Source organism: Canis lupus, chromosome 27, assembly GCF_003254725.2.
Source record: "Canis lupus dingo isolate Sandy chromosome 27, ASM325472v2, whole genome shotgun sequence".
In the NCBI taxonomy this organism is placed as follows: domain Eukaryota; kingdom Metazoa; phylum Chordata; class Mammalia; order Carnivora; family Canidae; genus Canis; species Canis lupus.
The window spans coordinates 2,996,931-3,023,134 of record NC_064269.1 but is presented as its reverse complement, the minus strand read 5'-3'; the positions used below and the strand labels follow the sequence as shown (position 1 = coordinate 3,023,134).

At 59.4% G+C, this 26,204-nt stretch overlaps 2 protein-coding genes across 7 annotated transcripts in view; both read left to right on the top strand.

Annotated features, from left to right (window-relative positions):
- Nucleotides 1–6,956, top strand: part of ACVR1B (activin A receptor type 1B) — a 35,989-nt gene extending 29,033 nt beyond the window's left edge. For all 5 annotated transcript variants that reach the window (XM_025458834.3, XM_025458835.3, XM_025458836.3 and 2 more), the window contains 2 exons: nucleotides 2,220–2,350; nucleotides 3,775–6,956. In XM_025458834.3, the coding sequence (XP_025314619.1) occupies nucleotides 2,220–2,350; nucleotides 3,775–3,900 (257 nt within the window). In that variant the 3' untranslated portion in view covers nucleotides 3,901–6,956. The remainder of the gene's footprint in view (nucleotides 1–2,219; nucleotides 2,351–3,774) is intronic.
- A 7,989-nt stretch (nucleotides 6,957–14,945) lies between these two features.
- TAMALIN (trafficking regulator and scaffold protein tamalin) lies at nucleotides 14,946–22,199 on the top strand. Of its 2 annotated transcripts, none has more exons than XM_025458832.3 (8): nucleotides 14,946–15,262; nucleotides 17,188–17,237; nucleotides 18,830–18,884; nucleotides 18,989–19,091; nucleotides 20,258–20,351; nucleotides 20,459–20,525; nucleotides 20,735–20,801; nucleotides 21,073–22,199. In XM_025458832.3, exons 1-8 carry the CDS (start codon nucleotides 15,011–15,013, stop codon nucleotides 21,564–21,566), a joined length of 1,182 nt encoding a protein of 393 aa, XP_025314617.1. In that variant the 5' UTR covers nucleotides 14,946–15,010; the 3' UTR covers nucleotides 21,567–22,199. The 2 variants fall into 2 exon arrangements, with proteins under 2 accessions (XP_025314617.1, XP_048958627.1); XM_049102670.1 differs by lacking the exon at nucleotides 14,946–15,262 and adding an exon at nucleotides 15,840–15,950.
- The last annotated feature ends 4,005 nt before the right edge of the window (nucleotides 22,200–26,204 follow it).

Below are 26,204 nucleotides of genomic sequence, written 5' to 3'. Positions count from 1 at the left end.
CATCTCTGATAGGTTTGGGAAGATTCACAATATGGAGCCAGGCACCCAAGTATTATTCATGGAATTGGACATCTAACATTTTTTTAAATTTATTTTTTAGGTAAACTCTGCCCTCAACGTGAGGCTCAAACTACATGATCCTGAGATCAGGAGTCACATGCTCTGCTAGACTGAGCCAGCCAGGCTCCCCTAATATTTTGACCATTATATACAGATAGATTGAGAAAAACCTGGGCAGCCCAGGGGGCTCAGCGGTTTAGCACCGCCTTTAGCCCAGGGTGTGGTCCTGGAGACCCGGGATCGAGTCCCACATCGGGCTCCCTGCATGGGGCCTGCTTCTCCCTCTGCCTTTTGTCTGTGCCTCCCTCTCTCTGTGTCTCTCATGAATAAATAAATAAAATCTTAAAAAAAAAAAAAAAAAAAAAAAACCTGGTTACACAGATCTTAAACTGTGAATAAGTTAATTTGTTCTTTCTCACACCATCCAGAAATTGGGGCTAAGTACTATATTCACTACTCACTATGTATGAACTTACCTAATCTGTACTATAAAACCTAAGAGGTGGGTACTGTTATTTTCATAATTTTGTACATGAGAATGTGTCACAGCAAAATTAGGTAATTTTTCCAAAGTCATGAAGCTAATAAAGTAGGATTGAAACATGGGCAGATTGAGGCATCTGGATGGCTTAGCAGTTGAGCATCTGCCTTCAGCTCACGGCGAGAACCCTGTCCCAGGGTCGAGTCCCGCGTTGGTCTCCCTGCATGGAGCCTGCTTCTCCCTCTGCCTGTGTCTCTGCCTCTCTCTCTGTGTGTCTCATGAATAAATAAATAAAATCTTTAAAAAAAAATAAATAACATCAGTCCTGATTGAGATTTCCCAAGTTGCCTCCAGATTTTTTAAAAACAGTTTATTTAAATTAGAGTTCAAATAACGTCCATCCATTGCAATTGATTGATACACGTCTTAAGTCTCTTATAATCTACAGATTCCTCCTCTACTTTTTTTTCTTCAGCAGTTTAGTCTATTGGCGAATCCAGGTCCTTTGCCCTGTAAAGTTTTCCTATCTAGATTTTGCCAATCACCTTTTTGTGGCATTCACGTTTTACCATTCCTGTGGATTTCCTGTGATAGTTACATCTAACGATTAGAATCTCATCTCCTCTCTCTCTCTCTCTCTCTCTCTCTCTCTCTCACACACACACACACATATATACACACATTTATATACACACACAGATTTTTTTCCCCCCAAAGTTCTCTTACCAGGCACACAATGCTGGTTATCTCTTTGTTTGTGTCTCTGTGATGTTAACAGCCATCAGTGGTCTTGTCCAAGCCCAATTAATCCTCAAATATTAGCTAGAGTTCTTTATTTTTTTTAATTTAAACAAATTTTTTAAGTAAACTCTACTCCACAACATGGGGCTTGAACTCACATCTTGATGAGTTGCATGCTCTCCTGTCTGAGCCAGCCAGGTGCCCCTAGATTTCCTCTTTAAAGAGAAACTTCCCCTAATTGTCTGTTAGGTTACCAAGATGTGTAATTTGAATAGGGAAGGCAGGAAAAATACTACTTGATTCTTTCCATTTATTTACCATTTTCTTTCTTTTTTTAAATTGTTATTTATTTATTCATGAGAGAGAGAGAGGCAGAGACACAGGCAGAGGGAGAAGCAGGCTCCATGCCGGGAGCCCGACGTGGGACTTGATCCCAGGTCTCCAGGATCACACCCTGAGCTGAAGGCGGCACTAAACTGCTGAGCCCCCTGGGCTGCCCCCATTTTTCAAAACAATGAAAAATGAGCTTGTTCTCTCTTATCCTGTAAAAGTGACTGAAGTTTTTGGTATTTTTTTTTTAAAGTATCATGAACTGGTGGGTTTAAAATATTTTAAAATATTTGCTTCCATTGAAGTGATTAATTAGTCTTGTGCTTAAATGTTCTCATCTCTGGCCACTTGGGAGCTTTTCAAGTTGGTGCCTTTTGACATGACCTTAGTATTTTTTGATAGTTTGCTTGCTTTGAAAAAGGTGTTCCTGGCTAACCTTGTGCATCTCTTATCCCATTCCTGGAACCCGCCCGCCTCTCCAAGGAGCCCGAGCTCCTCTTAGAAGAGCGGGAATCGTATTTAGATCGCAGTGTAAGTGTTGTCATAGATTTTTGAGTACTGCCCTGCTTCTGTTGATAAGTCAGGTGGACCTTTTCTTTTCTCTCAGGAGTCCATGAAGAATATCAGCTGCCATATTACGACTTAGTGCCCTCTGACCCTTCCATTGAGGAAATGCGGAAGGTCGTGTGTGACCAGAAGCTACGTCCCAACATCCCCAACTGGTGGCAGAGCTATGAGGTAGGAAGCTTCCCTGCCTCCTGTGGCTTTTCCATCTGCCTGATTTTTCTACTTTAGAAAAAGGGTTTCCTAATTAAAAAAAAAGTAAAAAAGGGGTTTCCCAGCAAGGAGGCCAAGCCCAGAGGTAACCCCTGAGTGTGTCAGTTATATAGTACTACATGCTGTTGTATACTAAGCCCTGAGGGTCCATGGTGCCTTGTCCTGGGCCTGTAGGTCCTCTTACGAATGGACAGCCTAGTGGAAGAAAAATCTGTATGTTGGGGACCAAGCCAAGAGGTAGTCAACAAGAGGCAGAAAGACTGAGTGGGGCCTCTTAGACCCATCTAACTAGAGACATGGCTCTGCTACCACAGAGGGGAGCTGAGCTCTGTACAAGAGACCAGGAGAGGAATCCGTAAAAGAAGCTTAGCCTGGGTATAGAAGAATCACAGGAAGGACTTAGCCAGAAGACAGGTCTGTGAGGGAGGAGTGTGTGAAGGATTGAGGGTTTGGAGGGTTGGAATTTGGAGGAGCAGGCAGCTGAAGTGGGGCAGAGGCAGCATTTGGGGGGAAATGGAAGTTTATGGCATAGGTTTCTTATGAATATGGCATTCTGGGGTCCTCGAGTCTTCAAGGGGCACAGGGCTTGTGTAGCCAAGTACACACGGGCCTCCTTTGCCCTCGAGACTCTGCTTTTAGGGACTAGAACCACTAGAGGGCATTTCTGCATTTAAGAACGAAATCCCTTCGTTCACATTTGAGGTGCTGTCTTCCTGTTGCATAATAGCATTTTCCAAAATGTTTCTCAACACCCTCAGGTCAGGGTTTCTAAGGATGAGGGTGAGGCTGAAAGAGCTGGTCTTTAGCTGCCCCTGTCCCACACGCTCTTCAGTCAGTTTTTGACATTTTGAAACCCAGTGGCCTAGAGTAGCAGCTGGGGACTTCTGTGGCGCCCAGGAGCCAGCAGAGTACGTAGGCGACCGTCCGGATCCATCTGTTGGCCTGACCACCGTGCAGCGGCCGTGTACCTTCCCGCCCCTGACAGGATTGCTGTGCGGGGGCTCCTGTCCTGTTTTTTCTCCACCTTCAGTCTATCTGTGAGCTGTGGGGTCGCAGCCGTGCACGTACTCGTGCCAGGCTGGGTCCCTGTTGTGCCCGGTTCATACAGTCCAGAACCGTCGAGACGGATCCTCCAGGCCGACAGCACGGATTTTCAGAGCCCTGCTGTTTTGGGTGCCCCCATGCAGAGCACGCCAGCCCCGGGCCGGCTGAGTGCGCTCGCAGGGCAGGCCTCCCCTGCCCAGGCCCGGGGGAGGGCCCCGGTGGGCGTGGAGGGAGGCGCCGCAGGGAGGGGACCGGGCCAGGCTCTGCTGAGCACCAGGAGACGCGGTGCTCAGGAAGGCCCCCGGGGCGGGGTCCCTGACGGCCTTGTGGTCCCCGCGCAGGCGCTGCGGGTGATGGGGAAGATGATGCGGGAGTGCTGGTACGCCAACGGCGCGGCCCGCCTGACCGCCCTGCGCATTAAGAAGACCCTGTCTCAGCTCAGCGTGCAGGAAGATGTGAAGATCTAAGCCTCGCCCTCCCTGCACGCGGCCCGGGCAGCGGGAACTACGCGCAGCTGCCGTGCGGAGCGTCCGATGGAGGCCTACCTCTCGTTTCTGCCCAGCCCTCTGTGGCCAGGAGCCCTGGCCCGAAAGAGGGACCGAGCCCGGGAGACTCCGTCACTCCCATGTTGGGTTTGAGACACAGACACCTTTTATATTTACCTCCTACGGCATGGAGACTCTGAGAGTGGACAGGGTGGAGAACTCGATGCCACACCTCAGACTGGCTGTGGTGGGAAGTCCCCGGACCCGGCGCGCCTGGCGGGTGGTCAGGAGTGGCGGCAGGCAGCCTGGGGGCACCCAGGAGAAGCCAGCGTCGCCGGTGCCGGTGCCGGTGCCGTCGCCCGGGCCCAGTGCGGAGCAGCACTGAGGGTTTTCCTCCAGGGACCAACCCAAGCACTCCGAGGTGGAGGTGGCCGGAGGCGCCGCCGGGCGGCCCCTCTCCCAGGCAGCTCTGGGCCCCGCGCCCCTCCTGCCGCCGCGGACACCTGGAGGGACCGCCAGCCGAGACGGGATCTGCCGCCTGTCTGTCCAGCCGTGTGTGCATGTGCCGAGGTGCGTCCCCTGTTGTGCCTGGTCCGTGCCACGCCCTTACACATGTGTGTGTGTGTACGTGTGTGTCTGTAGGTGCGCACTTACCTGCTTGAGCTTTCTGTGCATGTGCAGGTCGGGGGTGTGGTCGTCATGCCGTCTGCGTGCTGGTGCCTCTGTGCAGTAGTGAGCAGCGTCCAGTTTTCCCTGGTGCCCTTCCCAGAGGTCTCCCTCCCGGCCCACCCCCACCCCCACCCCCACCCCCGCGGTGGGACTCCTTTCCCAGCAGGCTGCTCCACCCACCCATGTCAGCGCCTCTATTTCAGACCGTGGAACCAAAGCTGGCCCCGCTGTCCATGTCAGGCGAGGCTTTTGGGTCCAAGTGTGAGGCGGGGGTGGGCAGGGAAAGAATCTGAGTGGAAGTCTCGGGTGTTGTGATCAGCGGCAACCGTGGGAAATGAGCCAGCCCAAGGGCATCGTCCTCAATGGCATCAAGGGAGGGCGGAGGGCTTTGAAGCCCAGATCCTGGGACTCCGATTGGAATGTCACATCTGTCTTTCATATCCCAGATTCTGGAAACAGCAGTGTATATTTTTGGTGGTGATGGGTTTAGGGTGGGGAAGGGAAGGGGGGGCGAGGAGTGGGGAGGGAGTCGGGGTGGGAGGGAGGCATCTGCATGGGTCTTCTACTGGATTATCCGATCACGGTGGAGGGAAGATGTGAGACTTGCACCCACTTCAGGGGCCCTAGGAAAGGGAACAGCCCGAGCCAAACCTGTTATTTTAACCTGAGTATAGTATTTAATGATGCCTAGAAGCACGGTTGTGGGTGGTGGTTTGGTCAGCATATCTTAGGTATATAATAACCTTGAAGCCATAACTTTTAAACTGGAGTGGTTTGGTTTTCTTTCTTCTTTCCTTCTTTCCTTCCTTCGTTCCTTCGTTCCTTTGTTCCTTCCTTCTCTCTTTTTTAATTTTATTGGAAGGGTCTGAATTTAACTTTTTTTAATATTGTTAAGTTTTTATAAAAGGAAAACCATCTCTATGTGATGATTACCTCTCAATCTCTTTGTTTTTAAAGAAATTCCTACAAAACAACCACAAAAAAGTGCTCCAATCAAACGCACATAGCTCAATCACACTGGAAATGTTTGTCCTTGCACCTGAGCCTGTTCCCACTGAGCAGTGAGAGTTCCTCCCTCTTTGCCCCGGAGGTTAGTCTCTCTTGCACTGTGCACCCCCTGCCCCCAGTTCTGTGAGTGGTTTTTGCATCAGGGCCCTATCCTTTTGTGCATCGTTCAGCTGGTTGCACCTTTTCCTCCAGGCTCTTATTCAACAGATGTTTGCCGAGTGCCTGTCGAGTGTCAGGCACTGTGCTGGGCACTTGGAATATATAGATGTGAGCAAGACAGGCGTCGGTCCTCCTCTGGGAGCACTGAAGAAGGGGCTGATTCAAGTCAGTGGGTGCCTGTTTCAAGACCAGAAGTTTGCATAGTTGGTTCTGAGAGCCTTTTGAGCCTGGAACGATTGCTCTTAGAGAAGACCACCGAGGAGCAGGTTGTCTCCCCACCCCAAAGAGCCCGGTGGTGGGCAGCGAGACCCTCCGGGCATTCGCTCCCAGCCTCCCTCCTGCCCCCGGGGGAGGCGGATGGTGTTTGCAGCCTGAGAGCTCGCCCGCCTCCAGCCCAGTGACTCTCTGCCAAAGCTTGTGGAGGAGGGGCGAGCCTCGCCCTGCTTACGGGGGTCTCCCCAATGCTCCTGGTCTTCCTATTTATTTTCCTGATGTGTTGCTTCTTTCCTTGCATTAAAGGAGATCTGCGCCTCACCCTTTGGGCCAATTTACTGGCTACTGACTAATTTCCCTTGAATACCAATTGTGTCATTAGGGGGACCTTCTTGCCCCACCCCTGCTGATCCCCCCACATTTGCCCTGCAGCAGAACCTGGCAGGGCAGAGGCGGTAATGGAACTTAGACTCCTGTGCCCAAAGTCACAACCAGCCTCTGGGATCTGCCAACACTCCTCGACCCAGGGACTCCCAAGCCACTAGCCTGTTTCCCAGGGGGCCCTTCTGGCCTCACACCCTGGGGAAGAGTGAGCAGTTTTTTGGGGAAGCTCCCACCCCCATCCCCGCCACTCTCAACACCAAGAGTTAGGAGTTAGAGAGGTGGGGGGACACTAAAGCCCGAAGCCGTGGTTTTTGGCCCCTGGGGCTAACCCTGATCCATAGGGCTACCTGCACCTCTGGATTCTGGATTCACAGACCAAGTCCAAGCCCGTTCTTACGTCGCCATCAAGGCCCCCGAACGGCATTCTCGGTACTTCTGTTTGTTTTTGTACATTTTATTAGAAAGGACTGTAAAATAGCCACTTAGACACTTTACCTCTTCAGTATGCAAATGTAAATAAGTTGTAATATAGGAGATCTTTTGTTTTAATATAAGAATGAGCCTGTCCAATTTCTGCTGTACATTATTAAAGTTTTATTCACAGAGCTTTTCTGGCGTCCTCTGTCTTTCGTGCGTGTAGACCGACTGCCCGGCTCTTGGGGGAGAGGCGAACGGGGCGGCCATCCTGAGGTGCTGTGACCACCCAGTCACGGCCGGTCCCGTTGTCCTCGTCGGAAGAGGAGCTGGTCGGAACGGGGGTCTTCCTCCCTGAAACGCAGGGAGCGGCCTGGCCTGTGCGAGGGAGCACCTTTTCTTGGGCTTTGTCTGGATCTGCTTGTGCCTTTCAGCTTCTCTCCGTGTACAGAACACGGTCTTGATGCCGGTGCGTCCCCAGCCACCGACTCTCGAAGGCAGCCGGAGAGCTCTGCTCGGTCTGGGCCTTGCCCCTTGTCGACGAGAGAGTAAATGTGAACCGGGGGCACTTAGGTGACTGAGATGGGAGCCTTCTGTGGCTCCTCGGCTTTTCAGGGTGTGGGTGGCGGTGAATGTCTTTCTCTAGGCCACAGGAACCCAAGGTAGCAAGTCCTCGAGTCATGGAAGCTCAAGTGTAGCTGGGACCCTAGAGGCCGCCTGCCTGGTCCCTCGGTGTCAGGCACTGGACTCCCCTGCACACCGGCCCCCTGCTGCCGGCCCTCGCCTTCCACACCTGCACCTGCAGCCCATCTGCTCAGTCGCAGGCCCTCGTGGAACCAGGCAGCCTCTGGCGACTTCTCCACAGGCCGTTGAGAGCAGACCTCTTTCTTCCCTGTGCGGCCCTTCAGTTAACAGTAGTTAGGGTCCCTGAAAACTCACCGTGTGCCCAACAGCGCACCGAGTTTGCCTTATGTACATGAACTGCTCTGACCCTCAAACAGCCTAGGAGGTGGGCTTACTCTCTCCCTTTGTGGATTAGGAGCTGAGGGTTAGGTCATGAGCTGGTCGTCTGTGGAGCTCGCAGGGTGGGAAAGACCTTGGGTCCAGGGTGCGCCTGTGCACTGTCCTGCCCGCGTGGTTCCCCGCCCCCGCCCGTGCCCACTGCTCCCCCCTGAACCTAGCTAGGGCCTGCAGCCAGGACGGGCAGCTAGCATAAGCAAAGCGCGGACCGGAACAAGAATCAGGTTGTGTCCGACTCCCGCGGGTCACATGCGAGGACCCCAGGACTGCATCTCCTGGGTTGAGTGAAGCACAGCCACCTTCTTCATCCCGCACGTGGGAAGTCGGTATTTTGAACTCAAGCGCAGGACCTTACATGTTTGCCCTGTTAAATTTCACCAGAGAATGTGCTCTGGCTCCAGCCTGTCTGTATTTAAGAATCCTGATTGTGGGGGCGCCTGGCGAGCTTAGTCGGTAGAGCATGTGACTCTTATCTCGGGATTGAGTTCAAATCCCAAGTTGGGTGTAGAGATTACTTAAAAATAAAATTTAAAAAAATAAAAATGCTGATTGTTATCCAGAGTTTTCCATTGTTCTCTCATCTGAGACTGTTGGGCTGGGGAAAATCCAGTAACTCACCTCTAAAAGTTGGCTTTAAGTTTGGCACATATCCCAGTCACCTGGAATAGCTGCTAATTAAATTGTCCTTGTGCCCTCGCCATAATTCATTTATGGACAGAGATAACAGCAGAAGTCCAAATATCTCTCTGAAGTGGCAAGGTATTATTGTGGCTGTTGCATCTCTTTGTTGAAAGAAAGGTGAAGTGGCTTATGGGGAATCTCAACCCCATTAAAAAGCCTTCCTGTGAAGAATCCGTCATCTTGCGGGGCATGGACCTAAAACTCATTAGGCTATGGGTTGCGGCTTCAGCTTTACCATTCTGAACATCAGAATGGCAACTGTTGTGATGCCCCTTTGTGTGCCCTTGACACAAAAGTCTCACCTTTGTGAGGCCCATGACACAGGAGACCTGGATTCCTTTGAACAGTGTATCACTTGGGTTTTTGTTAAACACATTGTAAATTTTTGTTCCCACCAGGTTGTGTCTTCTGATCTTTACAATCCGGAGAACATGCTTGCTAAGTACAACCAAAACAAAATTAAAGTAGTGGAGTTCAAGAGACACTCAGGAACATGTGAGGGATGCATAATGAAGGTGGCGGGAGGGGGGGAAGGCTTTGGAACAAGCCAGGAATAGTGTACTAGGGTTTTCCAGAGGAACAGAATGGATGGATGGACAGATGGACGGATGGACAGATGGACAGATGGATGGATGGATGGGCTGATGGGTGGGTGGGTGGGTGGGCTGATGGATGGATGGACGGGCAGATGGACAGACGGGCAGGTGGGCTGATGGATGGATGGATAGATGGACGGATGGACGGGCGGACAGACGGGTGGGTGGATGGATGGGTGGATGGATGGGTGGATATTTTAGGGAAGTGACTCATGACTGTGGGGGCTGGCAGGTTTGAAATCAGGCCGACAGCTAGAGATCCAGGGAAGAGTTGACATTACAGTCTTGGGTCCGAAGGCAGTTCCTTCTTCCTCGGGGACTGCAGTTGGTTACGGCCTTCAACTGATTGGACGAGGCCCATCCGCATAATGGAGGGTAATCTGCTTTATTCAAAATCTGATTTAGGGATGCCCGGGTGGCTCAGCGGTTGAGCATCTGCCCTTAGCCCAGGGCGTGATCCTGGAGACCTGGGATCGAGTCCCACGTGGGGCTCCCTGCAGGGAGCCTGCTTCTCCCTCTGCCTGTGTCTCTGCCTCTGTGTCTCTCATGAATAAATAAATCTTTTTTAAAAATCTGATTAAAAATTTTTTTAAAAAAAGACTGACAGAGTGAAGGAGCACAAGCATAAGCAAAGGGAGCTGCAGAGGGATTGGGAGAAGCACAAGGGAGAGGGACAAACAGACTCCCCGCTGAGCAGGGAGCCCCGATGAGGGGCTCGATCCCAGGACCCCGGGAACATGACCCGAGCCGAAGGCAGACGCTTAACCGACTGGGCCACCCGGGCACTGCTGCTGACTTCAATGTCATCACATCTAAAACACATCTTCACAGCAACATCTAGACAGGTTTCACCAAACAACGGGCACCAAACCTTGGAGGTCATTGGACATCCCACACTCGGACAGGATGGAGCTTAAGGAACATGGCAGAGCCTTGGGTCCATCTGGGGCCGCTCCTTGGGAGCCGTGGATGGGGGCTAACGGTGTAGGAAGGTCTAAGGAACAACTGGATAGACGAGGCTCTTTAATTTGTTGAGCGACCCTAATGTGTACAGCGGACAATACCAAGGCCGCCTATGGCCCTCGCCCTTCGAGACAGAGGGTTTGTACAGAACAATAGGGCAGAGTGTGGTGTGTGCCAAGGGAGCCCCGTGCATCCCTGCCCCCCAGGGGCTCCCCAACTGCTGGACTGGACCAGCACGTAGATGACCACACGTGCGAGGCACATGCTGGGTAGGGGTTGACCCAGGGCATCTCAGGAGCACAGGGTGACGTTAGTTGGGGTCAGGAGAGGGGACCTCTCTGTTTTGTTGTAGGTGTTGGCCTGCTGACTGAGGAGAGGGTTCTAGTCAAAAAGAGTGTGTCACCAAGAGCCACAGATGTCCTCAGCTAAGGCTAGAGCAAGGGAGCCGGAGCTGCAACGAGGGAGCCTGCTGGGGCTGTCACACGCTGAGAAGACTCCATCCCTTGTGACAGCTACCTGCGGCCGTCGAGCCAGCAGTCTGGGCTCAGCCTCCAAATGTTTCTCCGTAGCACAGCTGGCGTGGAGTTGCCATAGGTTGAAACCTCTCTGGGGTCCCTGCTTCCTGGCGGAGGGCATAGGCCATTGGCAGGGTCTGGCAGGGGAGTCCCGTGGTCCTGTCTAGGAAGGTCACGGTGCACACAGCCGGTGCGGGGGGGATATGGGGGGGAGATGGTGGCGGGCAGAGCGCACAGGTTTGGGGCGTGACCAGAGGCAGGCAGAGAAAGAGGGGGGCTGACTTCAGATCGGAAGAGGTGGGAGGAACTTAGTTGGGTGCAAACACCACTGTGCCCAGGGAGAGGGAACCAGGGATGAGCCACCAGAGCCAAGGGGGAGGTGGGCCGGGGTGTCCGAGGCCCCAAGGTCCGTGGTTTCTGCCTCCTGTTACCCGGTGTCCTAGCAGAGGCGTGTGAATGCTGTGAGGAAGGCTGGGGAGTTACCCCTCCCTCTGTGCGTCCAGCCTGCTCACGTCGGAGACCCCGTGCCATCCCCACCGAGAGGCAAGGTGCTCCCAGGCCTCTGGCCAGACTGCACCCAGAGGCCACCCATATCCAACACAAACTACTTTATCTGCTTTGCCCTGACTCCCAGACGCCCCAGCACAGGCTCTGGGGGCTGCGCTGGATCCTCCCTGCTGCTGGGCTCCCCTGGGCCCCAGCACCAGGCACACACACACACACACACACACACACACACACACACACACACACATGCTCTCTCTCTCTCTGTCTCTCCAGTGGAAACTGTTGGGCAATAAGAACCAGTAGGAAAAACAACCACTCCCTGCCCAGGCAGCTGCCCACCGGCTGTCTGTGCCTCCCTCGCTGTCATGCGACCAGGGGGCCCAGGCCCTCATTTGCGCCAGAGCACCCGCTGAGGCCCAGGCCCCTCTCTCCCACCTCCCGGCTCAGAAGCAGCACCAGTGCCCACACAGGAGCCTCGGCGACCTGTTACTCATCGTCCCAGGTCTGGGATCAAGTGACGATGCTGGAGCTGAGTTAGACTCCAGAGCGGCCCGAGCTGCTGGTGCTCTCGCCCCAAGTGCCCCGACTCCCCGACGGTACCCTAGACCTGAGCACGGTGGTGGGGACAGCATTCAGCTGTCCCGCTTCCTCTGCCGGGGACTGGGGACCCGTAGGCATCCAGGCAGGGGCTCGTCCCAGAGAGAAGGGGTGTCCCGCGGCCCTGGGCTGAGCCCCCAGCACAGACAGACAGCCCCATCCTGAGAGCAGAGCCAGGGCAGCTGGAGCGAAAGTAAGAAAAGCTGGGGAGCTGCTCGTTCTGACAGGGACTGGCTCGGGGATAAGCTACAGATTGAGTGCAGATGTCTGGGGAGCCGGAGCCCTGGGACTTGTGCAAGGAGGCCTCCCGGAGGGACGTGTCCTCGCACACAGTTGCAGGCAGCGTGCAGCATGCCCCCCCATCCTCCCCGCCACCCCCGAGCTTTAAGGAGCTGCGGAAGGTAGGATGGGGAGAACAGATGCTAGACAAGAGACTGGGCTTAGGAGGAAGTCGCGGAGGGTGGGAGAAGGCACAGCTTCAAGGACCCCGCGTGTCTGCCGCCCAGAGGACGCCCGCCAGCTGTCTGCCCTCTGTCGGTTGAGTCTGCGCCTGCGGCACAGCAGCCCTGGGGTTGGGGGGTTGGGGGGTGTCACAAACAGAACTTCCGAACCGCGACAGCGGCCAGGCTCCAGAACTCGGTGACCCAAGCGTGGCGTCTCAGCGGGACACAGGCCCTCTTGCACCGGAGGAGACGGAGGAGCCGCGGGAGCTCCGCAAACCCTGCTCTGGGCCCAGGTGGAGGCTGGGCTCCAACCAGACCGGCCTGCGCTCGAAGACTCTCCAGCAAGAGACGTGTGGCCACCAGGGGGCATCGCCACCCAGGTCGTGTGGCATCCTGGGCTCCCCATCCATCCCCTCCCTGGACCCACGGGGAGCAGGAAGCGGGCACAGATCTCAGGCCCTGGGCAGCTCCTAGCCGCTGAATGCAGTCCGGAGACCTCGGGTCTAGTGGCTTCTAGCGCCCGGCCTGCCGCCGGCTCTCCTCCCTGGCCTCGGTTGGCCCCCTCTGTCCTCGCACCTGTGTCGTGCCCGGGCCCAGGGCCCTTCCTTGGCTCTCCAGCTCCGGGCCGGAGGGCAGGGTGCAGTGAGCCTCGCAGGAACTGCATCTCCTGGGCCCACCCTGACCCTGGGGTTCCGAGCTACTGGGCCTCTCTGCTGCTGCGCCCTCCCTGGGGGGCAGAAAGGCGGCCTCCGGGCCAGGCCAGGGGGAGGAGTGCCTCAGGGGCTGAGACACAGGTGCCCTGTCCTGTCGCCCGCGGCGCCCACCGCTCCAGCTTTCAGACAAGGCCGAGTCTTTGGGTCGCTGGCCCTTCCCACGACAGGTGCCCTTCCGCTGCTCCCTCCAGGGATGGCGGACCAGGAGCCCAGAGAACAGAAGCCATCGCCTCTCGCTCCGCACCGCCACCCGCACCCCCACCCGCACCCCAGGACGCCGTCTGTCGGGGGCAGGCAGCAGACGGTCCGGGGGTCCATCTGTGATCGCGCTTCACAATACAGTCCCGTGTTTCCCCACCAACACCCCCTCGGGCCCTCGGCTGATGGCCACTTGGTGGTGCCCGGGGGAGGTGGGAGGAGGGAGAGGAAGGCACCGAAGGAGCTGGCCCTCAGCTCCCAGCAGCCCGTGGCCCCCGTCTGCCGCCCCCCACCCAGCAAGCAGCCTGCCATCTGGACTTGTGCACCCCTCCCACCCACACCTCCCGTGGGCGCCGGGCCCGGGGCTGGGGCCGGGGCCGGGGCAGAGCCGGATCCGGAGGCAAGGGAGCATAGAGACAGAGCCCTTCGGGGCTCTCAGGGGGGACCTGGCCGCCTGCCTCCGCACTCGCCAGGCCGGCGCTACCGCAGCTCACGACGGGGAAGCAGGCAGGGCCGCGCCACGCCAGCCTGGGCCGCACCGGGCGAATGGGGACCCGAGGGACACAGTGTCTCACCGGGTGGGATCGCAGGCTCTGGAACCGGGCTGCCTGGGTTTGAGTCTCGGCTCTGCCACTCAGGGGCCTAGAGCGAGTCACTCGACCCCTCTGGGCCTCAGTTTCCTCACGTGTGAGGTATCGATTTCATAGGGTTGCTAGGAAGAGCGAGTTAATGCACGCAAGGAACAGCACCCGCAGGACAGTGTGCGCAGGCCCCATGGCAACTGCCCAATAAATGTCAGCTGTAAAGGCGTAACGTGGGTTTGGGAAGACTGGGGAAGGGGACAGATGGGGACAGTACCCCCCAGCCTCCGTCCGGTGGCCACTGGTGGGGTGCGGAGGCCCCCAGCTTGTGCTGACGCCCTGTGGTGGCTAGCTGCTCTTTAGACGCCAAGACTGGCCTTCCACTTCCTCCTCTCACTTCTTATTTGGGCACCTCTGACGACAGAGACTTCAGCTGGGCCACCCCAGTCTCTCCCACTGCCTGGCAGCCACGGTAACACAGGCGGCAGGTCGGGGGCTGGGGGGAAGATGATCCCAAAGACCGTCAGACAGTGGTGGAGCAGCCCCCTGCCCCCCAGCACCCACGCAGCTCAGGCACGGTCCCCCCCCCCCAGCTCAGTCAACACAGAGTGAAGATTTTTCTGCTGCAAAAAGGAGCATCTGAGCTCCAACCTCAGGAGCTGGGGAAAGGCACATTCAGGAGGGACCGCTCCTGACCCCCGGTGGGGACAGGCCGTGGGTGTCCACTGCCTCCTTTTTCACCTCTTCTGGGGCAGCTCTGGAAGGGGAAATCCTCGGCCCTCACCCCCACCCCACCCCCCCGCGGGGCTCGTGCAGAGCCAGGAGTATTTCTAACCTTCACTTCCTTCAGGCACTTCACCCCCCTTTGTCCATACCCCTGCCCCCGCACTGCCCTCCCGACCCGACCCTCCCTAAAGGCTCCCGCAGCCCCCCGATGGCCTAGACTCTTCCCCTGGGCTTCCAACGACCCCTCTCTGTGCCCCCCACGCCACCAGATTCTCCATGAATCTCCAAAGCCATCCGTCTCGGGATTTTCAAACCTCGTGCACAAGCCCCTTCACACGCCCGCACACGCACGCAGACACGCACCCCCGCCGCAGGTACCCGGGGGACCCCCGGCCCCGCCCCAGGGTGCCCCGCGCCCCTCCCCCGCGGCCAGGCTTCCCCCGGGGCGCGCCCGGGTCTCTGGGCTTCCCCAGCCCCGCGGGGCGGGGGACGCCGCGGGCGGGGCTCGGGGCAGCGGCCCCCGGGGGCGGGGCCTGCCGCTCAGGGGGCGTGGCTACGCGAGGCCCCGCCCCCGCCCCGCCCCGCCCGCTCCCCGAGCCTATAAAGGGAAGCGGCCCGCCGCCCGCCCGGCTGGCAGCCCCGAGCCGCTGGCAGCCCCACGCGCCGAGCGAGCGCCGCCTCCGAGGGTCGCCGGGCGCCGGAGCCATGACCCTCCGCCGACTCAGGAAGCTGCAGCAGAAGGAGGAGGCGGCGGCCGCCCCGGACCCCGCCGCCCGGGCTCCCGACTCGGGAGCGGCCCCCGCCACCCCCGCCGCGACCCCGGCCTCGGGCCCCCGTGCGGCCGCCGCCGGCCCCGCGGCCCCCGGAGACGAGCTGTACGCGGCGCTGGAGGACTACCACCCGGCCGAGCTGTACCGCGCGCTCGCCGTGTCCGGGGGCACCCTGCCCCGCCGGAAGGTGCGTGCCGCCCCCGCCCCGCCCCGCCCCGCCCCGGCCCGGCCCCGGCCCCCGCCCCCCGCGAGCGCGCCGAGCCCGCAGCTGCGCCCGCCGACCCCGCCGCGCACTCCTCGGGGCCCGCGGCTCCCCCGCGCGCTCGTCCTGCTGTCCGTCGCTCGGCCCCCGAGGCCCCCTAGGCCCGGTCCTGCAAAGGCGCGAGCCTGCCCCCGCCGCCCCCGAGCCCGCGGCTCCCCGTCTCGCTCCTCTCCTCGCCGACTCCTCCCGAGCACCCCTGCTCCTACCCGCTCCGTCCGGCCCTCCGCGCCCCTGGGCCCCGCCCCCCGCGCCCCGCGCCCAGGTGTCTCCATCACCCCCCCCACCCCCCCCGGGAGCTCCCGTCTGCGCGGCTCCGGTTGCCCCGGGGAGGCCCGGGAAGCGCGGGGAGCGGGCGCGGGTGGGGTCCCCGGAGCTCACGCTTCCGAGGGGACGCGCGGGTTGCTGCGCTCCGGCTGCCGCCCGGCCCGGCGTCGGGGTGCGGGGGTGCGGGGCGCCCGGGACTCGGCCGGGACCGGACGCGGCGGGAGGGGGCGCCGGCGCCCGCGGGGCAGGAAGGATGCGAGCCGCGCCCGCCTTCTGCGGCTCCCCCTCCGCGGGGCGCTTCCTCCGGCCTGGGGCACCTGAGCGCTCAGAAGTGGGGACACGCGCCCAGGTTAGGGAGAGGGCGCTGGTGGCCTTTCCTCGCTCAGTCCCCCCGCCCTCCCCTGGCCCCTGGCTCCCCCCCATACAATGAACAGCTTGTTGAGAATTTGCATTTTATGAAAATCGGAATGAAAGACAAAGGGGTCTCTCTATGCTGCGCAGCCCTTCCGTCCCGGCCCGTTTGGGAGCTGCCCCCACCCCTGAGGCCAGTCTTGGGTTCTGGAGAAAGAGGACTCCCTTCTCTTCCCAGCCTCGGGTGGGCCCCGGGGGAGGGTTGAATGGGCGGTTGAGGGCGCCGGACCAGGGCTGGTCTGGCAGGGCCTCCTCCAAGGCCCAACATTTTAGGGAACCAGAGAGAGAGGAGCCGCTCCCGGGGCCCCAAGGAGGCAGGAACCCTCGGCTCTGACAGCTCCCTCCCGCCCACCTCCCCAAAACCCTCCCAGTCTCTCTCCTAAGTATAGTGAGACTTAAGGACAAGTTTGAGATTCGGTTTGTGTTTGTTTTGTCCCAGAGAGCAACAAAATAAACAGCAATGTCCAGAACCCCTGGTGGAGCAGGGCGCAGCTGGACACCTGCAGCTGGGATCCACAGTGGGCCCCTGAAACAGCCTGTGGTTTGGGGGAGGAGGGTTGGCCCTACCCTCTCCTGGTTTTCCAAGTTCAGGCTGGGATTGCCAGCCCTCCAGACCTGGGTCTCTGACCCCAGCTTCCCCAAGTGGCTGAGACATTAGAAGGAGATGCCTAACTGTGTGGCGGCGGGTCTCTGGAGGACCTTGATAGGCAAGCCCAGGGTCCCCCTGCCCTTCCTTGGCAACATCTGTAAAGAGCCTCTGCCTCGGCTTTCAGGGTTTGGAGGGCGCCTGAGCCCTGCAGACACACACCCCGAGGGTAGAGACTATTCTAGCTTAATGAGTCCCCTCAGCGCCCCGGGCCTGGACCAGCCACAGTGCTGAGAGTTTCGTGCATCTGGACCCCAGGAGGACTGCTGTGTCTCACAGTCTCCCTTATGGGGTAGAGCCTTACGGAGAATTTTGTGGAGTGATGCTGGAGCCGAGCGGCACTCAGCAAATAGTCACGCTGTTGCCGAAGCAAGTATGGAACTGGGACCAGCCAGGCGGGCACCAGGAAGTGAGGTGCTGGGTCCAGGGGCTGGAGCTCAGGGGAGAGTCTTCCCAGAGTGGACTCTCAGCACCTGCTCCAGGACAGTCCTCCTCTCACCTGCTCTTTCCTCTCTTTCTTCCCACCCAGGGCTCAGGATTCCGCTGGAAGAATCTCAGCCACAGTCCTGAACAGCAGCGGTGAGTCACCAGCACCCCGGAGCCCCTGCCCTGGTCCAAAAGGGTGAGGTGCTGCGGTGGGGGTGGAGGGCAGCACGACACAGCTCTCAGCCCAGGGGGAGTCATGCTCCTACCCTTTCAGCGTGGTTCCCTCACTAGGAGTGAGGGGCAGGTGGGGGTGTGGGCTGTGTTAAGGGGGTGGCAGAGAAAGGAGGTAGGGACTTTTGAGTCATCAGGTACTCCTCATGCCACCCCCAGTCCCTGCCAGTCACCCCTCCCTGGGCAGATCTAGATCTGGGAGGGGGAGGAAGTAGAAGTCCTTGGGGGCTCCCCTGAGAGCTCTCCCAGCCCCAGCAAAGCCCCAGGGGGCCCAGACCGTAGCCCAGCTGTGTCCAGCTGTGTCCAGCTGTGTCCAACTGCTTGAGTGTGGCCGCCTCCTGCCTCCAGGAGCTCCGTCCTCTGCTGCTCCCATCCCATGGCAGCCCTCTTTGGAAGCATCCGACGTGAGGGCAGAAGTAGGCGCTGCCCTCAGGCCCTGCGCCGCTCAGGCCCAGGCAGACTGGGGCCTGGCTTCTGAAGTGGATCAGCGGACTCCAGCCGGCTAGCTAGATTGGCCTGTTGGGCCCTTGAGCTAAGAGTTGTTTTTATATTTCTAAAGGGTTGTAAAAATAACAACAAAGAACAATATAGGACAGAGGCCCAACGGAGCCCGCAGAGAAAGCCTAAAATATTTACTAGCTGGCCCTCTGCAGAAAAAAGTTTGCCAACACTTGAAGAAACCCAGAGTAACCCAGAACTTCAGTCACCCTGTTGCCCGCCCGACACAAAACACACGGAGCAGGCGGCCCAGCGATCCCAGTGGGGAGGCGCTCCAGGGAGCACTGGGAGTTGCTTGCTGCTCAGCATTTGGGGGGCATCTGGGTCGGGCTGGGAGCTGTGGACCCGGGTCTCCAGGGCCTTTCTGAGGCCGGGAGACTCGAAGGGGCCTTTGGAGGCTGCTGTGACTCTGCCTCTGGCGGGGGCGGGAAGGAAGGGGGTGGGGGTGGGCAGAGGAAACTCTGGGCTCCCCCAGCAGGCGAGGATCTGGAGCGGCTCCAGACCATTGTGTCCGGCGGGCAGGCCTTCAGTGCGGGAAGGGGCGGCCTCCAGGCTCCCCTCCCCCTGGCCTCACATCTGGTGGGCTGGGCTGGCCGGCGCAGCTGGGAGGAGCAGCTGTGGTCTGGGCTGAGCCTCGTGACCGGCCTCCGGGGGTGGGGCCAGCACGCTCCCCAGGGCCTGGAGTGGGGCCCCGGCTAGGCAGCGAGTGGTACTCCAGGGCTCACCAGAAAGCTGCAGGCCTGCCTCCCAAACTCCGGAGGCCCGATCCCTCTGGGGACCAGCCTACGCTGGAGGCCAGACTGATTGATTCTCTGTGGCTCCACGAAGCTGATTTCAGCTGGGGACTGGGACGGGCGTTCCAGCGACCCATGATGAGAGTGAGTTGTCGCTGGAGACAGTGAGCCCCGCCGGGTGTTCTAGAGCAGACCCCAACGTCAGTGGAAGGCCACGCGATGGGACCACCAAGCTCCTTCTAACCCTGACAGTCCCGAAATGGCCCCCGTGTCCCCTTGCAGGAAAGTGCTGACTTTGGAGAAGGAGGAGAACCAGACCTTCGGCTTTGAGATCCAGGTGGGAGAAGCTGGGTGCAGAGGAAGGGAGGGATCCGGAGGCCGGCCCGAGGGAGGGCTGGACCCTGCCGCAGCCCTGGCTGATGGTTCCCCTGCCCGTTACAGACTTACGGCCTCCACCACCGGGAGGAGCAGCGCGTGGAGATGGTGACTTTTGTCTGCCGGGTCCATGAGTCCAGCCCTGCCCAGCTGGCCGGGCTCACACCAGGTGAGGTCTGAGCCCAGGTCGCAAGGCTCCGGGCAGGCGGGATGGCCTTACTCCCAAGCAGAGGGGGTGAGAAATCACTTCTGGAATCAACTCCCCTTCCTTCTCCTGTTTTGAGAAGGCGGGAAAGAGGAATGGATAGAGTTTAAGCTTTGGATCCAGGCAAATTGGCCACGTACTGTGTGCTCTCAAGCAGTCCCAGCTGCAAAATGGGGGCAATGACCCGCCAAGGGTTTCCCTGGGCACAGAGCCGAGGCCTGGTGAGTGGCAGATGTTGCTGCTACTGTTTGCCTCCTCCTGGAGTTCTGGCCCTCTGGCCCTGGGCAGGAGTCGGGGAAGGTGCGCCACCCCATTAGATCTGCTTGATGGCGGCGATCAGGGCATCCTGTGCCAACCTGGCCCAACTCCGCGGGGCACCTGTGTTACTTCCTCCAACAAGGAAATGGTGCCTCCAGTTGGGGGACCCTTGGGATTGGCTAAGTCTAGAGTCCCCAGGCCCCCCAGGAAGGGGATTGAGACTGTATGAACGCCCCCCCAATTCCATCACCACTTTCTTCTCTAAGCCCCCGCCTCCTTGCCCACTTACCAGCAGCCCCTGGTAGCCTAGTGGTGTACGGCAACTCTGCAAAATGCTCTGAGGCCCGCTCTCCCTCCTGATCCCCGAAGTAGCCACAGTGAGGATCCACATCCTTTTTCTACAGATGGGAAATGGGGCCCTTGGAGATGGTGGCTTGCCCTGCCTCGAGTCAGGAGGCTCTGCGGTGGCGCGGGGAGTCAGAAGCCGAGGCCTCTCATGCCTGGGGCCAGTGGTAGTTCCCAGCTGCGTGCTCCTCACCCTGACCCCTTCCTGTCTTGGCTGGGTCTCATGACCGCCTGTGGGCTAGACAGGAGTAACCGGCTCCGGTGGCAGCCCACGGTTGCTGAGAGGGCTCGGCCTTTGGGTGCAGTCTCCTGAGGATGGGGTGAAGGTGTGGGTGAATGAGGGCCCCACGCCCCGGTGCTGGGCCAGGACCAGGTTTCCCCACGACCATGGCGAGTGGCAGGAGGGAGCTCAGGAGTGTTCTGTGGGGTTATGACCCTGACCCTTTCCAGCTAAGCTAGGGGGCTGGGACCGTCCCGTCCCGTCATGCCCCATGGGACACACGCTGACCCTCCTCTCCGCCTGGCAGGAGACACCATCGCCAGTGTCAACGGCCTGAACGTGGAGGGCATTCGGCATCGAGAGATTGTTGACATCATTAAGGCATCGGGCAACGTTCTCAGGTACGTCTGCGTGCCGCCGCCGTCCTTGAAGATTCCCCAGCTCAGCTTCTCTCTGTGTTTCCACACCCCGTGGGCTCTCTCAGCCTCTGATTCCCCAACCTCCTCAGGCTGGAAACTCTCTACGGGACGTCCATCCGGAAGGCGGAACTGGAGGCCCGGCTGCAGTACCTGAAGGTAGAGCAGCCCGGGGAACGCCCAGCCGCCACCCTCTCCTCCCCAAGCCCGTGCCTCCAGGCCTCACTCTTTAGTTGGGGGCTCCTTGATCTGTCTGAACCTGCCTTGAAAAAAACCTTAAGGTGCCTCCTGGGTGCCGCCTGAGCCCTCCCAGCCTGCGCCTACCCACCTCCTGACAGTGCGACCACGTGGGGGGGTGTCTCTTGCAGCAAACCCTGTATGAGAAGTGGGGAGAGTACAGGTCCCTAATGGTGCAAGAGCAGCGGCTGGTGCATGGTGAGTAGGGGTGGGGGTGCAGAGGGTCCCCTACGGACACCCCTAGTCATGCTTCCCCTGCCAAGGGAGGGGTTCCCGCCGTCTCCAAAGTGAAGAAAGGTTGGGTGCGCTCGGGGTGCAGCCCTGGCCTGGGGTATGTGACCCAGACATTTGCGCTTACGGGGGCCCCAGTGTCACGGGGGTCCTCAGGAGCACTGCGTGCATGCCCGGTTCCACGGAGGAGCCCCGTGCACGGGTCCCCGCGCCCTGACCGCCCCCCCGCCCCCCGCAGGCCTGGTGGTGAAGGACCCGAGCATCTACGACACGCTGGAGTCGGTGCGCTCCTGCCTGTACGGGGCGGGGCTGCTGCCGGGCTCGCTGCCCTTCGGGCCCCTGCTGGCGGCGCCCGGGGGTCCCCGCGGGGCTGCGCGGCGGGCGGGGAGCGACGCGGACGACGCCGTCTACCACACGTGCTTCTTCGGGGCCGCCGAGCCCGCGCCCCCGCCCGCCCGCGCCCGCGCCCCCGCCGAGCCCCCCGCGCCCCCGGCCGCGCCCCCGGCCCGGGCTGCGCTGAGCCGAAGCGCCAGCGTGCGGTGCGGGGGCCCCGGGGGCGGCGGGGGCGGCGGCGGCGGGGGCGCGGGGGGCGCGCTCTGGACTGAGGCCCGCGAGCAGGCCCTGTGCGCCCCGGGGCTGCGCAAGGCCAAGTACCGCAGCTTCCGCCGGCGGCTGCTCAAGTTCATCCCCGGACTCAACCGCTCCCTGGAGGAGGAGGAGAGCCAGCTGTAGGGCGGCCGGGGCGGGAAGCTATTTATTTATTTATTCGTGGCAGCCTGCGCGGAAAGGGGGCGGCGGGGGGGGGGGGACCCCAGGAGCCCAGCAGCCCAGCGCCAAGGGGGAGGGTCCCCCGCCCCAGCTGGCCTGCCGCCCCCCACCCATGCAGGGCGCCCACACCCCTCCCCGCCTCCTCTAACCCCGGCGGGGAGCTTGGTTGGGTTGGGGACGGTTTGGGGGCGTTCATCCTACATCCAGGTCTGCAGTGCCTTGTGGGGTGTCCAGGAGAACTCCCCTGGAGGGGAGGAGCCCCGTCCCACGAAGCCCTCTCCCCAGCTTTACGTGCTCCTCGCCCTGGCCCTGGGGGACACAGGGCCTGGGGTCGGGCCTCCCCCCTCCCTCCACGCACAGCCTCCCAAGGTGCTGGGCCCCCTCCTTCCCGGCCTGGACCCCTAAGGGCTTGGCCCCTCCCAGGGGCCTGTAACTAAGTTGGGTCCTGCCGGGCAGGGGTCCCGGGTTCTTCTCCGCCCCCTTGGGGGACAGGAATGGGCACGTCCAGGTGGGGTGGGGGCAGCACAGACTGTTCCGCCGTTTTGCATATTGTTGCTTCTGAACCACAAACTGTATAAAATTGACGGTTTTTTTGCATCTGTTGTCAGCGTGGTGACTGCGGGGGTGGGGGGTGGGGGCAGGATTGGGCTCCAGCAAGCTCCGACTCTACCACGCACCCCATCCCCCAACACACACGCCTCCCCCCCCCCCCCCCACATAGACATGCGGCGCACACTGTATTTTACATCTTATTTGCTTGGAGCCTGCAGCCAGGGGGATTTTGACTTACATGTGTGAACCTGAGCAAGAGGCCCCACACCCTCCCCAGAACTCGGGTGCTTCCCTGCCCAAGACTCCCAGCAGGTGGTGGCCAAGCCTCCTCTAAAGTCCTCGCCCGCCCTGCCCTGCCCTGCGCAAATAATTGTGCTTGGAACCCTCTGGGCCCTGGGCCTGGGTCACCCACAGCCACCCCGCCTGTGACCCGCCCAACCACTGACTGCTCCATTGTCGTCGAACTCCCTACTTCTAGAATGAGATTCTAAGTCCCACGCTGGCTTATCTGACCCTCGCCCGCCTCGTTTTCTTTTTTTTTTTAATTTTTTTAAGGTATTTATTTATTTATGATAGTCACAGAGAGAGAGAGAGAGAGGCAGAGACACAGGCAGAGGGAGAAGCAGGCTCCATGCACCGGGAGCCCGATGTGGGATTCGATCCCGGGTCTTCAGGATCGCGCCCTGGGCCAAAGGCAGGCGCCAAACCGCTGCATCATCCAGGGATCCCCCGCCTCGTTTTCTTGTCCTCCTTCTCGCTTCCTGCTCTGGCCCTTTTGCTCCTTCGGGTGCGCTTCCCACCCCATCCACTCGGGGCCTCTGCATTCACTCTTCCCATAATTGGCCCCTTCAGTCCTCAGCTCTGCCTCCCGAGGGACTCCCCACCCAGTCTGAAGTAGCCGCACCTTCCACCGTGACAGAGGCCTGCTTTTTTCTGTCCTACTACTCATCACCGTCCACGGTTGTCTTGACTTTTGTGGATTCTGGTGTTTGCCTGGCTCCCGTCCCTATTACGAGGCACACTCCTTGCAGCGGGGCCCAGGGATCTTTCCTGTCTTAATCTGCTGCTTTACTTCCTGCCTGGTACGAGCTCATAGTAGAACCCCGATAACGACAGTGTGTGCCCACAGCATGTCCGTGAGGTGGACTGCTACCTTTCTTGGCGGTGACCAAGGGCAAGCGACCTGTCTAGGGTCACACACAAAGCAAGTAGCAGAGCTGGGCCAGGGACTGGAGCCTCGTGTGCCCGTCCTCCCTGGCAGTGACCAGCATACAAGGAATAGCTTCAAGGGGTCTAAGCGGCCCCCTCCCCGATCCAGGCCATCTCCCACCTGCACCACTGCACTTGCCTCCTGCATGGGCTCCCTGCTGCCTCTCTTGGCCCCAAGACCCCTTCACACAGTTTGGGAAATTGGATCATAATCCTCCTCACTTAAAACCCCTATGGCTTTCCTTCAAATAAAAGAATAAAATCCAAACTACTGCCTGTGGCTCACCCATAACATGTTGTCCTTCTGGGCAGACAAATGACAAAAGGACGCCCCTTCCTCTGAGCTGACAGCAGCCACACAGGCCCAAGAATTTGGTACCTGGGAGCCGTCGTGCTGGGATGCCCGGCAGGAGGCCCTGCAGGCCAGAGCTCTGGCCCTCTCCGTTTCTCCTCCCCTGACACACGTCTCGTGTTCTCGTGTGTAAGCCACACGCTTCTTCCTGGTCTCATTCCTCAAGCGTGCCAAGCTCTTTCTCGTCTCTGCCCTTTGCCCATGCAGCGCTCTCCGCCTGGAATCCTCTTCTTCACCAGGCTGATTCCTCAGCTTAACACTTTCTCAGCTTTCCCAGATCAGATTAGGCTTCATCTCCAGGCCTCTAGTCGGGTTTTTTTGTTTGTTTGTTTGTTTGTTTTTTCCTTCACACCACTTACTCCCCATTGGTAACTATACCGACTTCTTTGCATAGGTGTCTGCGCCCTAAGGCAGGCACCACAGGGAAACTCAGCCTTGCTTACCTTGTGCCTCCAGGGCCTGACACGGGTGGCACGCAGCAGGTGCTCAATAGTGGGGCCAGGCCAGCCGAGGGGAGGTCATCGCCCCCCCCAGCCCCGCTCCAGCTGATGCTGGCATCTGCGGGCCCCTCTCATTATATCCCTTCGGGGCTGGGTGTCAGCTCCAGGCCTGACACCTGCACCTGGCCGCCCTGCCCTCCCTGGTTCCCGGGGAGGGAGGACATTTGATTAAGAAAATGGAGCTTCCCCAAGCTCCCTGTTTGAACAGCTGCTCTGAGCCACGACAAACAGCAGCTCCCAGAGGCTCAGGTCTCAGGGAGGGGCCCTACCTTTGTTCCCAGCGCCCAGGACTGCCAGGAGACCAGCCGCCCAGGGGAAGCCTAGCACCTTCGTGGGGGCAGGGTCTGTGGCCTCCCCGGCTCTCCTCCCAGCAGAGCTACCAGCCCCTCGCTGAGCAGCCTCTTCCTCCCTCCCCTCCTCCCGTGCAGCTAGCCCTGGGAGTGATGTCGGTACCCCTCACCCAGGTGGAAGGGGGCTCCTGGCTCGGGCACGCACTGAGCAGGGTGAGGGGGTGCCCAGAGGGGGGCTGGATCCCACCTCACAGATGATGGGATGACGGCACCAGCACAGCAGCCTCCTGCCGTGTAGGTGGGTGACAGGGAGTGACTAATGTGCGAGCTGTGATGCTAAAAATTAACCCAGGGATCGTGTTTGGTGGAGGGTGGGGGTGGATGGGAAGGGAGCAGGGATGCGGAATAGTGTGTGGCTGGTATTCCCCTGCCCCTGCCTCCCCTCCTTCAACTCCCACCAGCCTTCTGGTCCCCTCAATGCCTCGGGGGACTCTGTGGGAGCCCTTCCCCAACCCCAGGCCACGAGGGGCCCCGAATAATTCCAGGGAGAAGAGTGGACGCCGCTCTAGGTCTTGTGCGCCGTAGAGTCAGGACACAGCCCTGCAGAGGGAGTTGTGGTCTGGGGTCCCTGCAGAGCCCTGCCTCTGCCCCCATCTCCCTAGCATGGTGGCTGCAGGCCCCTGAGTGCCCCTGGGGCTTCCCCTCTTCCCCAGGCAGAGCTCTGCTCAGGAGTGGAGTGGGAAGCAGAAGTAGACAGTGCACAGAGACAAGGGCAGGTTTCCATCAGCAGTGGAGTTGGGGGTGTGGTACCTGAAGGAAAGGACAGGACCTGTCTCCCAGAACACCTGCATATACCAGCACGCACTAAACACTTCCAGAGCCATTGACCACCTCGGCCTCACAGCGTATCTGAGAACCATGTGCCACTGTCCCCACTTTACAGATGAAGAGGAGGCTCAGAATTGGAGAAGTTGGATGCCTGGGTGGCTCAGTGGTTGAGCATCTGCCTTTGGCTCAGGTTGTCATCCTGGGGTCCTGGGATCGAGGCCCACATCGGGCTCCCCGCAGGGAGCCCGCTTCTCCCTCTGCCGGTGTCTGCCTCTCTGTCTCTCATGAATAAATAAATAAAATATATCTTAAAAAATTAGAGAAGTTAAGGTAGCACAGCTAGTCCCTGGCAGAGCCAGCATTCCCGAGAGCCCGGATTGGGCAGAGGGAAGACTTCCTGAATGAAGGAGTGTGTGAAGGACAGGATGTCAAGATGCTAAGGAACCATTTAGAGGAGCCACTTCTGGGGAGGGAAAGAGGGAGCATGGAGGGTGGATGAAAGGTGGGACCTGGGGGAGCAGGGTCTGAGATGTGCCAGAGAGCAGATGGAGATCAGGTCCAGGGGGATCCAGGCTCCATGTGCGTGCTGTGCTAGAGCAAGGTGAGAACATTCCCATCTAAGGATCGAGGGGCTCTTGAAACTGGGCTCTGGGTGCCACAAAGGGACCTGGGCTTGGAGAAGAGCTTTGCTGACACATAAGAAGACACGTTAGAAGGAGTAACTCATAAACCCTCCCATTTTGCTTGGAGACAAAACCAGAGAACTTGAGCTGAAGGGCGGCCCGAGAAGAGATAAGATAGGAGAAAGCACTTTCTGCTCACTAATTAGTCACTCCTAAAGTCGGGGAAGTGAGAGGCTGTGGGACTCCCC